Genomic DNA, 15478 nt, shown 5'->3' with positions numbered 1-15478 from the left:
CAAGCTCACGCAAACCACCCCACCAACTCCCTCAGTGTCAATTTCCTCCTTCCCCAGGAATGCCAATAGTCCTGCAGGCCATGTCACTGGCAATTCTGACGAGTCCTCTCCTGCCTGGGATTCCTCCGATGCATCCTTGCGTGTAACGCCTACTGCTGCTGGCGCTGCTGTTGTTGCTGCTGGGAGTCGATGGTCATCCCAGAGGGGAAGTCGTAAGCCCACTTGTACTACTTCCAGTAAGCAATTGACTGTCCAACAGTCCTTTGCGAGGAAGATGAAATATCACAGCAGTCATCCTGCTGCAAAGCGGATAACTGAGGCCTTGACAACTATGTTGGTGTTAGACGTGCGTCCGGTATCCGCCGTTAGTTCACAGGGAACTAGACAATTTATTGAGGCAGTGTGCCCCCGTTACCAAATACCATCTAGGTTCCACTTCTGTAGGCAGGCGATACCAAGAATGTACACGGACGTCAGAAAAAGACTCACCAGTGTCCTAAAAAATGCAGTTGTACCCAATGTCCACTTAACCACGGACATGTGGACAAGTGGAGCAGGGCAGGGTCAGGACTATATGACTGTGACAGCCCACTGGGTAGAGGTATGGACTCCCGCCGCAAGAACAGCAGCGGCGGCACCAGTAGCAGCATCTCGCAAACGCCAACTCTTTCCTAGGCAGGCTACGCTTTGTATCACCGCTTTCCAGAATACGCACACAGCTAAAAACCTCTTACGGCAACTGAGGAAGATCATCGCAGAATGGCTTACCCCAATTGGACTCTCCTGTGGATTTGTGGCATCGGACAACGCCAGCAATATTGTGTGTGCATTAAATATGGGCAAATTCCAGCACGTCCCATGTTTTGCACATACCTTGAATTTGGTGGTGCAGAATTTTTAAAAAAACGACAGGGGCGTGCAAGAGATGCTGTCGGTGGCCAGAAGAATTGCGGGACACTTTCGGCGTACAGGCACCACGTACAGAAGACTGGAGCACCACCAAAAACTACTGAACCTGCCCTGCCATCATCTGAAGCAAGAAGTGGTAACGAGGTGGAATTCAACCCTCTATATGCTTCAGAGGTTGGAGGAGCAGCAAAAGGCCATTCAAGCCTATACAATTGAGCACGATATAGGAGGTGGAATGCACCTGTCTCAAGTGCAGTGGAGAATGATTTCAACGTTGTGCAAGGTTCTGATGCCCTTTGAACTTGCCACACGTGAAGTCAGTTCAGACACTGCCAGCCTGAGTCAGGTCATTCCCCTCATCAGGCTTTTGCAGAAGAAGCTGGAGGCATTGAAGAAGGAGCTAAAAGGGAGCGATTCCGCTAGGCATGTGGGACTTGTGGATGCAGCCCTTAATTCGCTTAACAAGGATTCACGGGTGGTCAATCTGTTGAAATCAGAGCACTACATTTTGGCCACCGTGCTCGATCCTAGATTTAAAACCTACCTTGGATCTCTCTTTCCGGCAGACACAAGTCTGCTGGGGTGCAAAGACCTGCTGGTGACAAAATTGTCAAGTCAAGCGGAACGCGACCTGTCAACATCTCCTCCTTCACATTCTCCCGCAACTGGGGGTGCGAGGAAAAGGCTCAGAATTCCGAGCCCACCCGCTGGCGGTGATGCAGGGCAGTCTGGAGCGACTGCTGATGCTGACATCTGGTCCGGACTGAAGGACCTGACAACGATTACGGACATGTCGTCTACTGTCACTGCATATGATTCTCTCAACATTGAAAGAATGGTGGAGGATTATATGAGTGACCGCATCCAAGTAGGCACGTCACACAGTCCGTACTTATACTGGCAGGAAAAAGAGGCAATTTGGAGGCCCTTGCACAAACTGGCTTTATTCTACCTAAGTTGCCCTCCCACAAGTGTGTACTCCGAAAGAGTGTTTAGTGCCGCCGCTCACCTTGTCAGCAATCGGCGTACGAGGTTACATCCAGAAAATGTGGAGAAGATGATGTTCATTAAAATGAATTATAATCAATTCCTCCGCGGAGACATTGACCAGCAGCAATTGCCTCCACAAAGTACACAGGGAGCTGAGATGGTGGATTCCAGTGGGGACGAATTGATAATCTGTGAGGAGGGGGATGTACACGGTGATATATCGGAGGAAGATGATGAGGTGGACATCTTGCCTCTGTAGAGCCAGTTTGTGCAAGGAGAGATTAATTGCTTCTTTTTTTGGGGGGGTCCAAACCAACCCATCATATCAGTCACAGTCGTGTGGCAGACCCTGTCACTGAAATGATGGGTTGGTTAAAGTGTGCATGTCCTGTTTATACAACATAAGGGTGGGTGGGAGGGCCCAAGGACAATTCCATCTTGCACCTCTTTTTTCTTTTATTTTTCTTTGCGTCATGTGCTGTTTGGGGAGGGTTTTTTGGAAGGGCCATCCTGCGTGACACTGCAGTGCCACTTCTAGATGGGCCCGGTGTTTGTGTCGGCCACTAGGGACGCTTATCTTACTCACACAGTCAGCTACCTCATTGCGCCTCTTTTTTTCTTTGCGTCATGTGCTGTTTGGGGAGGGTTTTTTGGAAGGGCCATCCTGCGTGACACTGCAGTGCCACTCCTAGATGGGCCCGGTGTTTGTGTCGGCCACTAGGGTCGCTTATCTTACTCACACAGTCAGCTACCTCATTGCGCCTCTTTTTTTCTTTGCGTCATGTGCTGTTTGGGGAGGGTTTTTTGGAAGGGCCATCCTGCGTGACACTGCAGTGCCACTCCTAGATGGGCCCGGTGTTTGTGTCGGCCACTAGGGTCGCTTATCTTACTCACACAGTCAGCTACCTCATTGCGCCTCTTTTTTTCTTTGCGTCATGTGCTGTTTGGGGAGGGTTTTTTGGAAGGGACATCCTGCGTGACACTGCAGTGCCACTCCTAGATGGGCCCGGTGTTTGTGTCGGCCACTAGGGTCGCTTATCTTACTCACACAGCTACCTCATTGCGCCTCTTTTTTTCTTTGCGTCATGTGCTGTTTGGGGAGGGTTTTTTGGAAGGGACATCCTGCGTGACACTGCAGTGCCACTCCTAGATGGGCCCGGTGTTTGTGTCGGCCACTAGGGTCGCTTATCTTACTCACACACAGCGACCTCGGTGCAAATTTTAGGACTAAAAATAATATTGTGAGGTGTGAGGTATTCAGAATAGACTGAAAATGAGTGGAAATTATGGTTTTTGAGGTTAATAATACTTTGGGATCAAAATGACCCCCAAATTCTATGATTTAAGCTGTTTTTTAGGGTTTTTTGAAAAAAACACCCGAATCCAAAACACACCCGAATCCGACAAAAAAATTCGGTGAGGTTTTGCCAAAACGCGGTCGAACCCAAAACACGGCCGCGGAACCGAACCCAAAACCAAAACACAAAACCCGAAAAATTTCCGGCGCTCATCTCTAATATTTGCACCAGCCTTATAGCACGCGCTAGTCTCCTGACAGCTATATCTGGGTCTCTAGAATAATTCAGTCACATTTACATGAATACACCTTTTATTATACTTGGCCTATGCTTGCCTGCACCTTCCTTTCCTGTTCAATCTTGCCAGATATAAGGAGTCGTAAGTGTAACATGCATAAAAGTCCTGATATGTACAAACAGTATGCATACCTTTATGGTACACACATAGTACAGAAATATGTACTTTACACAAAATGAAACAAGTGTCCAACTCTACAAAATATTTTGTACATATAAATGTACCTATATAAGCTATTTATATCACCATGCAGATGGATAAAACATATTGGTTCGAGATGCCGACGGTCACATAATGGACAGTGGCATTAAGTATTGTAACCCTACCCTAACCTTCCGGGGGTGGCTAACCCTCGGTGAACGTAGGGGAAAGATGGCGTCTGTGGCTAGGCACCCCCCTTAGTAGGTCACATGACCGCCAACATCCCGACTACTTGGATGCTGAATGCATCTCAAACATATAATATGGGATTATCCGACTGTATACTTATTCATTTTCTGTTTCTTATATTTGGTCCAAATACAGATGTGCAGCATAAAATGATTCAAAAACAATAAGCAAAAAAACCCACAAAAAACGTTAAGTGGGCACTGATTGTATTAATACTAGTAAAATGCTACTATGTTACATTATAAAGTATAATCCCCGCATATTTTTGGGCCTATTTAGCATTAAATATTTGCAGTATATTCCCCCAAAACAGCAATTTTTTGGTGGGGGCTACTCTTTTTGCCACAAACCCACATTCTTTTCACCTCCGGAAACTGGTACTGTCCATTCTCAAAATTGTAGGAAGTATGAGTGAAATTGTTAAACATATTTTATATAGTGTGTCAAGGCATGCCACTAATTATACTTAAGGCCTTGAATTCTTCACTCCATTCTTCCACACTGGTATCATACATGTCCCTTGCATGGCTTACCCAGAATAACAATAAGGCATTATCAGAATAAATATATAATGATCCGCCAAACCTTGCCTTGGCCCGCTCAGCCCCATATACAGTAATACAGACTATGGTCATGTGTCAGGGAAAATTATCTAGGTATGTATTGTATTTCATATGACACCAAATATGCTGCACTGCATTTCTACCCCACCAAGGGTGCCTAGTCTCTGCTCTCAGGAAACACCTATGCCAATTTTGGTAAGAGCATCTAGGCATGAGGAGAGTAGAGGCAATCTGTTTCTCTTCAACCACTGGCATTGTACCTGCAAAGGATTTTTCTCTCCGGTAATGAGGCTCGCTATGTTTCTCAACTTATCAAAGAAAATAACAAGAACATTTTACTTAACCAAAAGGCAGTAGAAGGGCTACACAAGTCGTGACATTAAAATATATTCAAACCATGGAAGCTATCTTAATGATAGATCATGACTCATTTTAGCGGTATGCGGTAATATAAAAGGAGAGGATCTCCTTTTGGTGAGTGCCTGAATTGTACGCAAAACCGGAGCAGCTGACTCTGGAGCAGAAAGCATCTAACATGTGCAAAGCTTGCCTGCGAATTCAAACGCTAAGCTTAATATAGTTTCTCAAAAATAAAATACATCTTTTTTTCTATAAAAATAAATAAATAAACCTGCCAATCAGAATATAAACAACAAAATCTATGTCTCTGAATAGTTATTTACGATTGTATTTTTGATTTTATTTATATCCCACTGTCTTGCGTTTAAGCTAACATTTATATGATAAACAACTCCAGAATGATTACACTTGTTATACTGTTACAAATTATGGATATGTCAATATACAGTATGTGGAGTTTTTAAAGGTCTGTCACACTCAGTACGTGTGCAGGGTGCTGTTCATGTATATTGAAGCCGTAAAGTGTCAGAAATTCCAGCCATGACTTACTTAATGAGATTTTCCTTTTAATCTATTTATATCAAAAGATTTTTTTTCCCACTGGTCATCTTAATGGACTTTAGAACAGCAAGAATTGGTGAAATAGCTTAGCTTCTCTAAAGACCTATATTACACACCATATGTCACAAACTTTAGCGGCTTCTGCTTTCACTTGGGTTTTACACATCACAGGTCTTCCCCCATACTGTGTCAAAAGTCAGTCTTGGATCATGAACTGGAAATCTTCCCTAGTTGATCTGCTGCAAGCAGGATGCCATCAGCACGGGCTAATCTTGCGATAATCACAACTGGCAATTAGCACACTCTAACCAGCTGTCAAGCAGCAGACCGCAAAGAGTGACTCTTCCATTTAAACCCACAGGAAAGCAGTGTGTGCACTTTTTTCAAAGCTATCCTTCCCTACTGGGAATTAAATGACACAAAGAAGTCACCAATATTACTACTCCTACAGCACAAATGGCAGGCAGCTGCACATAGAGCACTAGCTCACAGCATATAGATAACTTGCAAAGTACGCACAAGCTAAATTAAACAAAAAGTGAATAGTTCCAACTATAAATAGAATATGCAAAGAAAGTAAAAAACAAAAACAAGCAAATGACACGCATTGGCCACAAAACAACATAGTGCAGAGTAATGATAAAAGCATTGTAGATAATGAAATAAGCCATGTGGTGACATAAGCTATAACCTATTCATTTGGTTTAATCGTTTTCATCTCTATAGATCAAAATATCTACAACCTGTAGATTTCCAGCTGCTGTCATGCTACAACTTCAATCATTCTCTGGAAGTGACAGGCTGGCTACAAACCATGGGGCTCATAGGTCATTAACAAGTTGTTGATATCTAGAGTAGATGTAATTTAGATATTAGCATAGCTGCTAAACCATATCACCAGCATATGCCTGAGCAGTGCAGCTAGAAGGGCACTAGTAAGGGACATGAGAAATGGTTATGATGCATTTTCTCCTGTTATTTAACAATGCTTTCCTATTAAAAGTGTTAGGTTTTGCCATGATATGTATGTGTGCAAGGGGGTGAGAGGTGGAGGGGTGGGAGGGGAATGTGGCAGTGGGAGAATGGGAAGGCATTTGTGACGAGCACCTAGCGTAACCGAGTAGAGGGCTCTATTCAGCAAGCACATTTCTACATCAATTAATAATAAGCTGACATCATTTAAGTATTCCAATGCAGTCCACGCTCACGTTTCAGAATCACATGCTTGCTGGGGTAGCATCCAATATGGACCCAAATCAAAGGATCAGTCCATTCCAATATAATTTAAAAAATGAAACCACTCTCCAGTCTTCATACAAACTTGCTAAATGACCCACACATATACCCCTATACTCTGCCCCATTAATTGGCTAAGGAGGTGGAGTATAGGGGTATATATGTGGGTCATTTTGCAATGTATAGTGATCTTCACAAAGGTCCCATTGGGGACTGAAACGTTGATGGTACCTGTACTTTGCTGATGGTCTGATCAATACATTTTGTATGAAGACTGGTGAGCGCTCCCATTTTTTGAAAATAAATAAATAAATATATATATATATATATACACTGTATATATCAAGAAGCTAGCACTCATATCGAGAACCTAGCATTCACCATGGTATGCTCACTCGCCTTAATACTTCAGAACATAAATAAATAATGGGGGTTTTAATTCATGGATTGCACAATGCATTTAAGCTTGTAGCCCAACATCAAGAGACCCCATCTCACTGCACATCCTACTCTATCACCCAGACTTTTGAAAATCTGCCAACTGCTATCACACCGGAGTCAAACTGAAAGTGTGCTTCCAGGTTTAAAGCTCACCTGCCAACTAACTTATGGCTTTTAACCACTTAACGGGCAAGGTCAGATCACATGTAACCGCGCTGCCCCACTGTGTCCCTCCAGTTTGTGATGAGGAGATCAATTCTGCAGATGTGCATAATATAATGTTTAAATACTTTAAAAAAATAAGAATTTACTTACCGATAATTCTATTTCTCGTAGTCCGTAGTGGATGCTGGGAACTCCGTAAGGACCATGGGGAATAGCGGCTCCGCAGGAGACTGGGCACAAAAGTAAAGCTTTAGGACTACCTGGTGTGCACTGGCTCCTCCCCCTATGACCCTCCTCCAAGCCTCAGTTAGGATACTGTGCCCGGACGAGCGTACACACTAAGGAAGGATTTTGAATCCCGGGTAAGACTCATACCAGCCACACCAATCACACCGTACAACCTGTGATCTGAACCCAGTTAACAGCATGATAACAGAGGAGCCTCTGAAAAGATGGCTCACAACAATAATAACCCGATTTTTGTAACAATAACTATGTACAAGTATTGCAGACAATCCGCACTTGGGATGGGCGCCCAGCATCCACTACGGACTACGAGAAATAGAATTATCGGTAAGTAAATTCTTATTTTCTCTGACATCCTAGTGGATGCTGGGAACTCCGTAAGGACCATGGGGATTATACCAAAGCTCCCAAACGGGCGGGAGAGTGCGGATGACTCTGCAGCACCGAATGAGAGAACTCCAGGTCCTCCTCAGGCAGGGTATCAAATTTGTAGAATTTAGCAAACGTGTTTGCCCCTGACCAAGTAGCTGCTCGGCAAAGTTGTAACGCCGAGACCCCTCGGGCAGCCGCCCAAGATGAGCCCACCTTCCTTGTGGAATGGGCTTTTACAGATTTTGGCTGTGGCAGGCCTGCCACAGAATGTGCAAGCTGAATTGTACTACAAATCCAACGAGCAATAGCCTGCTTAGAAGCAGGAGCACTCAGCTTGTTGGGTGCATACAGGATAAACAGCGAGTCAGATTTCCTGACTCCAGCCGTCCTGGAAACATATATTTTCAAGGCCCTGACTACGTCCAACAACTTGGAGTCCTCCAAGTCACTAGTAGCCGCAGGTACCACAATAGGTTGGTTCAGATGAAACACTGAAACCACCTTAGGGAGAAAATGAGGACGAGTCCTCAATTCCGCCCTGTCTGAATGGAAGATCAGATAAGGGCTTTTACAGGATAAAGCCCGCCAATTCTGACACGTGCCTGGCCGAGGCCAGGGCCAACAACATGACCACTTTCCATGTGAGATATTTAAACTCCACAGATTCAAGTGGTTCAAACCAATGTGACTTTAGGAACCCCAAAACTACATTGAGAACCCAAGGTGCCACTGGAGGCACAAAAGGAGGCTGTATATGCAGTACCCCTTTTACAGACGTCTGAACTTCAGGTAGTGAATCTAGTTCTTACTGGAAGAAAATTGACAGGGCCGAAATTTGAAACTTAATGGACCCCAATTTTAAGCCCATAGACACTCCTGTTTACAGGAAATGCAGGAATCGACCTAGTTGAAATTCCTCCATCGGGGCCTTACTGGCCTCGCACCACGCAACATATTTTCGCCAAATGCGGTGATAATGCTTTGCGGTTACATCCTTCCTGGCTTGACCAGGGTAGGGATGACTTCATCCGGAATGCCTTTTTCCTTCAGGATCCGGCGTTCAACCGCCCTGCCGTCAAACGCAGCCGCGGTAAGTCTTGGAATAGACCGGGTCCTTGCTGGAGCAGGGCCCTTCTTAGAGGTAGAGGCCACGGGTCCTCCGTGAGCATCTCTTGAAGTTCCGGGTACCAAGTTCTTCTTGGCCAATCCGGAGCCACGAGTATTACTCCCCTCCGTCTTATAATTCTCAGTACTTTTGGTATGAGAGGAAGAGGAGGGAAACATACACTGACTGGTACACCCACGGTGTTACCAGAGCGTCCACAGCTATTGCCTGAGGGTCCCTTGACCTGGCGCAATACCTGTCCAATTTTTTGTTTAGGCGGGACGCCATCATGTCCACCTTTGGTTTTTCCCAATGGTTTACAATCATGTGGAAGACTTCTGGGTGAAGTCCCCACTCTCCCGGGTGGAGGTCGTGCCTGCTGAGGAAGTCTGCTTCCCAGTTGTCCACTCCCGGAATGAACACTGCTGACAGTGCTATCACACGATTTTCCGCCCAGCGAAAAATCCTTGCAGCTTCTGCCATTACCCTCCTGCTTCTTGTGCCGCCCTGTCTGTTTACGTGGGCGACTGCCGTGATGTTGTCCGACTGGATCAGCACCGGCTGACCTTGAAGCAGAGGTCTTGCTTGGCTTAGGGCATTGTAAATGGCCCTTAGCTCCAAAATATTTATGTAAAGTGATGTCTCCAAGCTTGACCACAAGCCCTGGAAATTTCTTCCCTGTGTGACTGCTCCCCAGCCTCGCAGGCTGACATCCGTGGTCACCAGGACCCAGTCCTGAATGCCGAATCTGCGGCCCTCTAGAAGATGAGCACTCTGCAACCACCACAGGAGAGACACCCTTGTCTTTTGTGACAGGGTTATCCACTGATGCATCTGAAGATGCAATCCGGACCATTTTTCCAGCAGGTCCCACTGGAAAGTTCTTGCGTGGAATCTGCCGAATGGAATTGCTTCGTAGGAAGCCACCATTTTTCCCAGGACCCTTGTGCACTGATGCACTGACACCTGGCCTGGTTTTAGGAGGTTTCTGACTAGTTCGGATAACTCCCTGGCTTTCTCCTCCGGGAGAAAACACCTTTTTCTGGACTGTGTCCAGGATCATCCCTAGGAATAGAAGGCGTGTCGACGGGATCAGCTGCGATTTTGGAATATTGAGAATCCAACCGTGCTGCCGCAGCACTATCTGAGATAGTGCTACCCCGACTTCCAACTGTTCCCTGGATCTTGCCCTTATCAGGAGATCGTCCAAGTAAGGGATAACTAAAACTCCCTTCTTTCGAAGGAGTATCATCATTTCGGCCATTACCTTGGTAAAGACCCGGGGTGCCGTGGACAATCCAAACGGCAGCGTCTGAAACTGATAGTGACAGTTCTGTACCACAAACCTGAGGTACCCTTGGAGAAGGGTAAATTGGGACATGTAGGTAAGCATCTTTGATGTCCAGAGAGACCATATAGTCCCCTTCTTCCAGGTTTGCAATCACTGCTCTGAGTGACTCCATCTTGAATTTGAACCTTTGTATGTAAGTGTTCAAGGATTTTAGATTTAAAATTGGTCTCACCGAGCCGTCCGGCTTCGGTACCACAATTAGTGTGGAATAGTACCCCTTTCCCTGTTGCAGGAGGGGTACCTTGATTATCACCTGCTGGGAATACAGCCTGTGAATGGCTTGCAATACTGTCTCCCTGTCTGAGGGAGACGTCAGTAAAGCAGACTTTATGAAACGGCGAGGGGGAGACGTCTCGAATTTCTTGAGACGGGCCCCCACCTTGTCTGAGACCGCTTGTAAAGCCCCAGCGTCATGCTGAGGACTTGGCAGAAGCGGGAGAGGGCTTCTGTTCTTGGGGATTGGCTGTCTGTTGCAGCCTTTTTCCCCTTCCTCTGCCCCGGGGCAGAAATGAGGAGCCTTTCGCTCGCTTGCCCTTATGGGGACGAAAGGACTGCGCCTGATAATACGGCGTCTTCTTATGTTGAGAGGCGACCTGGGGTAAAAATGTGGATTTCCCAGCTGTTGCCGTGGCCACCAGATCTGACAGACCTACCCCAAATAACTCCTCCCCTTTATAAGGCAATACTTCCATATGCCGTTTGGAATCCGCATCACCTGACCACTGTCGCGTCCATAACCCTCTTCTGGCAGAAATGGACAGCGCACTTACTCTTGATGCCAGTCGGCAAATATCCCGCTGTGCATCACGCATATATAGAAATGCATCTTTTAAATGCTCTATAGTCAGTAATATACTATCCCTGTCTAGGGTATCAATATTTTCAGTCAGGGAATCCGACCAAGCCAAACCAGCACTGCACATCCAGGCTGAGGCGATTGCTGGTCGCAGTATAACACCAGTATGTGTGTAAATACATTTTAGGATACCTTCCTGCTTTCTATCAGCAGGATCCTTAAGGGCGGCCGTCTCAGGAGAGGGTAGAGCCACCTGTTTTGATAAGCGTGTGAGTGCTTTATCCACCCTAGGGGGTGTTTCCCAACGCGCCCTAATCTCTGGCGGGAAAGGATATAATGCCAATAATTTTTTAGGAATTATCAGTTTTTTATCGGGGGAAACCCACGCTTCATCAGACACCTCATTTAATTCCTCAGATTCAGGAAAAACTACAGGTAGTTTTTTCTCACCGAACATAATACCCTTTTTAGTGGTATTAGTATTATCAGAAATATGTAAAACATTTTTCATTGCCTCAATCATGTAACGTGTGGCCCTACTGGAAGTCACGTTTGTCTCTTCCCCGTCGACACTGGAGTCAGTATCCGTGTCGACGTCTGTATCTACCATCTGAGGTAACGGGAGTTTTAGAGCCCCTGATGGCTTTTGAGACGCCTGGACAGGCACAAGCTGAGTAGCCGGCTGTCTTATGTCGTCAACTGTCTTTTGCAAAGAGCTGACACTGTCACGTAATTCCTTCCATAAGATCATCCACTCAGGTGTCGACTCCCTAGGGGGTGACATCTCTATTATAGGCAATTGCTCCGCCTCCACATAATTTTCCTCCTCATACATGTCGACACAACGTACCGACACACAGCACACACACAGGGAATGCTCTGACAGAGGACAGGACCCCACTAGCCCTTTGGGGAGACAGAGGGAGAGTATGCCAGAACATACCAGAGCGCTATATATATACAGGGATAACCTTAAATAAGTGTTTTTCCCCCTTATAGCTGCTATTTGTAATTATTACGCCAATTAGTGCCCCCCTCTCTTTTTTACCCTGTTTCTGTAGTGTAGTAACTGCAGGGGAGAGCCAGGGAGCTTCCCTCCAACGGAGCTGTGAGGGAAAATGGCGCCTGTGTGCTGAGGAGATAGGCTCCGCCCCTTTCTCGGCTGCCTTTTCTCCCGCTTTTATGTGGAATCTGGCAGGGGTTAAAATTCATCCATATAGCCCTGGGGGCTATATGTGATGTATTTTCGCCAGCCAAGGTGTTTCTATTGCTGCTCAGGGCGCCCCCCCTTAGCGCCCTGCACCCTCAGTGACCGGAGTGTGAAGTGTGCTGAGGAGCAATGGCGCACAGCTGCAGTGCTGTGCGCTACCTTGGTGAAGACAGGATGTCTTCTGCCGCCGATTTTCCGGACCTCTTCTTGCTTCTGGCTCTGTAAGGGGGCCGGCGGCGCGGCTCTGGGACCGGACTCCGAGGCTGGGCCTGTGTTCGGTCCCTCTGGAGCTAATGGTGTCCAGTAGCCTAAGAAGCCCAATCCACTCTGCACGCAGGTGAGTTCGCTTCTTCTCCCCTTAGTCCCTCGATGCAGTGAGCCTGTTGCCAGCAGGTCTCACTGAAAATAAAAAACCTAAAACTAAACTTTCACTAAGAGCTCAGGAGAGCCCCTAGTGTGCACCCTTCTCGGTCGGGCACAAAAATCTAACTGAGGCTTGGAGGAGGGTCATAGGGGGAGGAGCCAGTGCACACCAGGTAGTCCTAAAGCTTTACTTTTGTGCCCAGTCTCCTGCGGAGCCGCTATTCCCCACGGTCCTTACGGAGTTCCCAGCATCCACTAGGACGTCAGAGAAAATACTTTTTAAACTATATTAAATTAAAAAAACAAAACTGAAAAAACAATGTTATGAACGTTTTGGAAGGTAAAATTGTCAGTTAAGTGGTTAAAGGTGAGACAGTCACCACACAGCTCCTAAATTACAATCAAGGAAGCAGCTGACACAGGTTTAAAGTAAATGAGCTTAGAAGGGGTCCCTTAATGTTGGGCTGCAAGCTTAAATGCATTGTACAATTCATGGACCGAAACCCCTTTGTTTATTTATGTACTAATGTATTAAGGTGAGTGAGCAAACTATGGTGAGTGCTGGGTTCTCGAGATAAATTATTTAAGCAGTGTGATCACAGTCCACTGCACCCCTGCCTGGGGGTGATGAGTGCAGGTGTGCACCCCGTTCCTGGGAATGGCGAGTGCGGTGGTTTTCTGTATGTGTGTATATTATGTATTGATATGTACACTATAAATATAGCCTTTCCCTGACTTTGATTCATACTGCTCCCACCCCCACACTCCTACATGGAAACTCTACTTGGGAGATGGAGGACCATGTGGAGTCACAGAATAGCGGGAAAAGATTTAATTGTTTCAATGACAATGGCCCTCATTCCGAGTTGATCGCTCGCTAGCTATTTTTTGCAGAGCAGCGATCAGATAGTCACCGCCCACGGGGGAGTGTATTTTCGCTTTGCAAGTGTGCGATCGCATGTGTAGCCGAGCGGTACGAATTTTTTTTTTGCAGTTTCAGAGTAGGTCTGAACTTACTCAGCCCTTGCGATCACTTCAGCCTATCCGGTCCCGGAATTGACGTCAGACACCCGCCCTGCAAATGCCTGGACACGCCTGCGTTTTCCAAACACTCCCAGAAAACTGTCAGTTGACACCCATAAACGCCCTCTTCCTGTCAATCCCCTTGCGATCGGCTGTGCGAATGGATTCGTCGCTAGAAGCATTGCACAACAACGATGCTGTTTGTACCCGTATGAGGTGCGTGCGCATTGCGGTGCATACGCATGAGCAGTAGTAACCTGATCGCTGTGCTGCGAAAAACGGCAGCGAGCGATCAACTTGGAATGAGGGCCAATATCTGCAGACTGCACTAGCAGAGCTCTCAGTTCAGTAACATTTTAAAACAAAATTGTGCTTTCCTGCTATTATCTGTATAGTGATAACGGTATTTAGGTGTAACATATCACCCAGCATTGCATCTCTGCCATTTACACCTTTGCAGTAAAGTCTATTTTTATGTCTGCTTTGAAATATGCATCTGGTCGTTACCATGTATTCAGATGATACCATTTTTGTCATGCTTGTGCACATTACCATATTTATCATGCTTCTGCACATACGACTATGGGTCTGACACAGAGGGGTACACAATGCCAATTGTATGTGCATGTGTGCGAGGGCCTTGTGACATTGGCCACAGACAGGAATTATTCACAAAGTGATTGACAGTGAGGAACCACTACGTCGCTACAGTGTTGTCTCCAGCATATTACTTCCTGCGACCATAATGTGTGACAACGGGGCAACGCAGAGCTTCAATAGTCAACTGATCTGCATCCGATACTGTGTCTTTGTACACAAGACGATGGTATTAGCAAATCCAAGCAGCTGCTACATTAGCATATATTTGCACAGCCGCTGCATATACATTCACAGCTACAAATGCATTAGCGTACATGTCAGGCCCTATGTATATAATACCTATGCAATGACACTTTGGGGGTTATTCAGAGATGACTGCAGATCGCTGTATACGTAGCCAATTAGATTGTGGACGCATCAGATCTAATGTTAACCCCTGGTATCGCAGCCTGGCTGTGCTGTGAGGCGGTCAGTGGCCATCTTTTTTTCCGGAGCCTTGCCCCTGCACCATTCACCTCACACCGCCAAATCCACGCCGCCACCCCATGAATGCCCACCGCTGTCAATCACATAGCGACCGCATCCTTCATAAATGCGTCCGCAATGTGTATGTCCGTGACCATTGGCAAACTGCGATGCGCGCCGCAATAGCGGAGGGGTCTTAATGACCCTCCATGTACAGTATTTCAGGCCTCTGCACATGCAACAATGTATTTAATCGCTAAAGTATGTAATTTATGCCTCTTCACACGTTATGCCGTATTTCATAGCTTTGCTGGTTACCTTGTATTGTATGCCTTTGCACATGTCCCCATACGTCACGCCACAGCACGTTCCCATTTATTTCATGCCTTAGTACAAATTGTATGCCTCTGTACAAGCTATCATGTATTCTATACCTCTGCACATGTTACTATGGAGCTTCATGTCATTAACATATTTAAGAGACCCTGGAATAATGGAATAATTACAAGAGAACCAGAATGTGATCAGTACTTACTCTTGCATTGAAAATCTCTCCAAGACATATACATGCCCCTGCAAGGCTGTGGTATAAATTGCTGCTTTTGGCGACTTGTATAAAACTTTCTAAGTACTCAATGCTTTCAGCAATGTTTCCTTGGCTGAAAAAAACGGGAAAAAAAACATAATTCACTAATTTTACCAGTAACAGTATGGATCGTAAAAAGTAAGCATGGCG

General features: G+C 46.1%; 1 protein-coding gene across 6 annotated transcripts in view; it reads right to left on the bottom strand.

Annotated features, from left to right (window-relative positions):
- The window catches only part of TTC29 (tetratricopeptide repeat domain 29), a 562022-nt gene that overhangs the window by 132162 nt on the left and 414382 nt on the right, over nt 1-15478 (bottom strand). For all 6 annotated transcript variants that reach the window (XR_010177479.1, XM_063920589.1, XM_063920588.1 and 3 more), the window contains exon 9: nt 15278-15401. Coding sequence is in view for 5 of the 6 variants with exons in the window: in XM_063920589.1 (XP_063776659.1) it covers nt 15278-15401 (124 nt within the window). In the remaining variant the exon portion in view is untranslated. The remainder of the gene's footprint in view (nt 1-15277; nt 15402-15478) is intronic.

The sequence above is a fragment of the Pseudophryne corroboree genome, chromosome 1, assembly GCF_028390025.1.
Source record: "Pseudophryne corroboree isolate aPseCor3 chromosome 1, aPseCor3.hap2, whole genome shotgun sequence".
NCBI classification, from domain to species: Eukaryota; Metazoa; Chordata; class Amphibia; order Anura; family Myobatrachidae; genus Pseudophryne; species Pseudophryne corroboree.
This window is presented reverse-complemented; position numbering and strand designations above follow the sequence as displayed.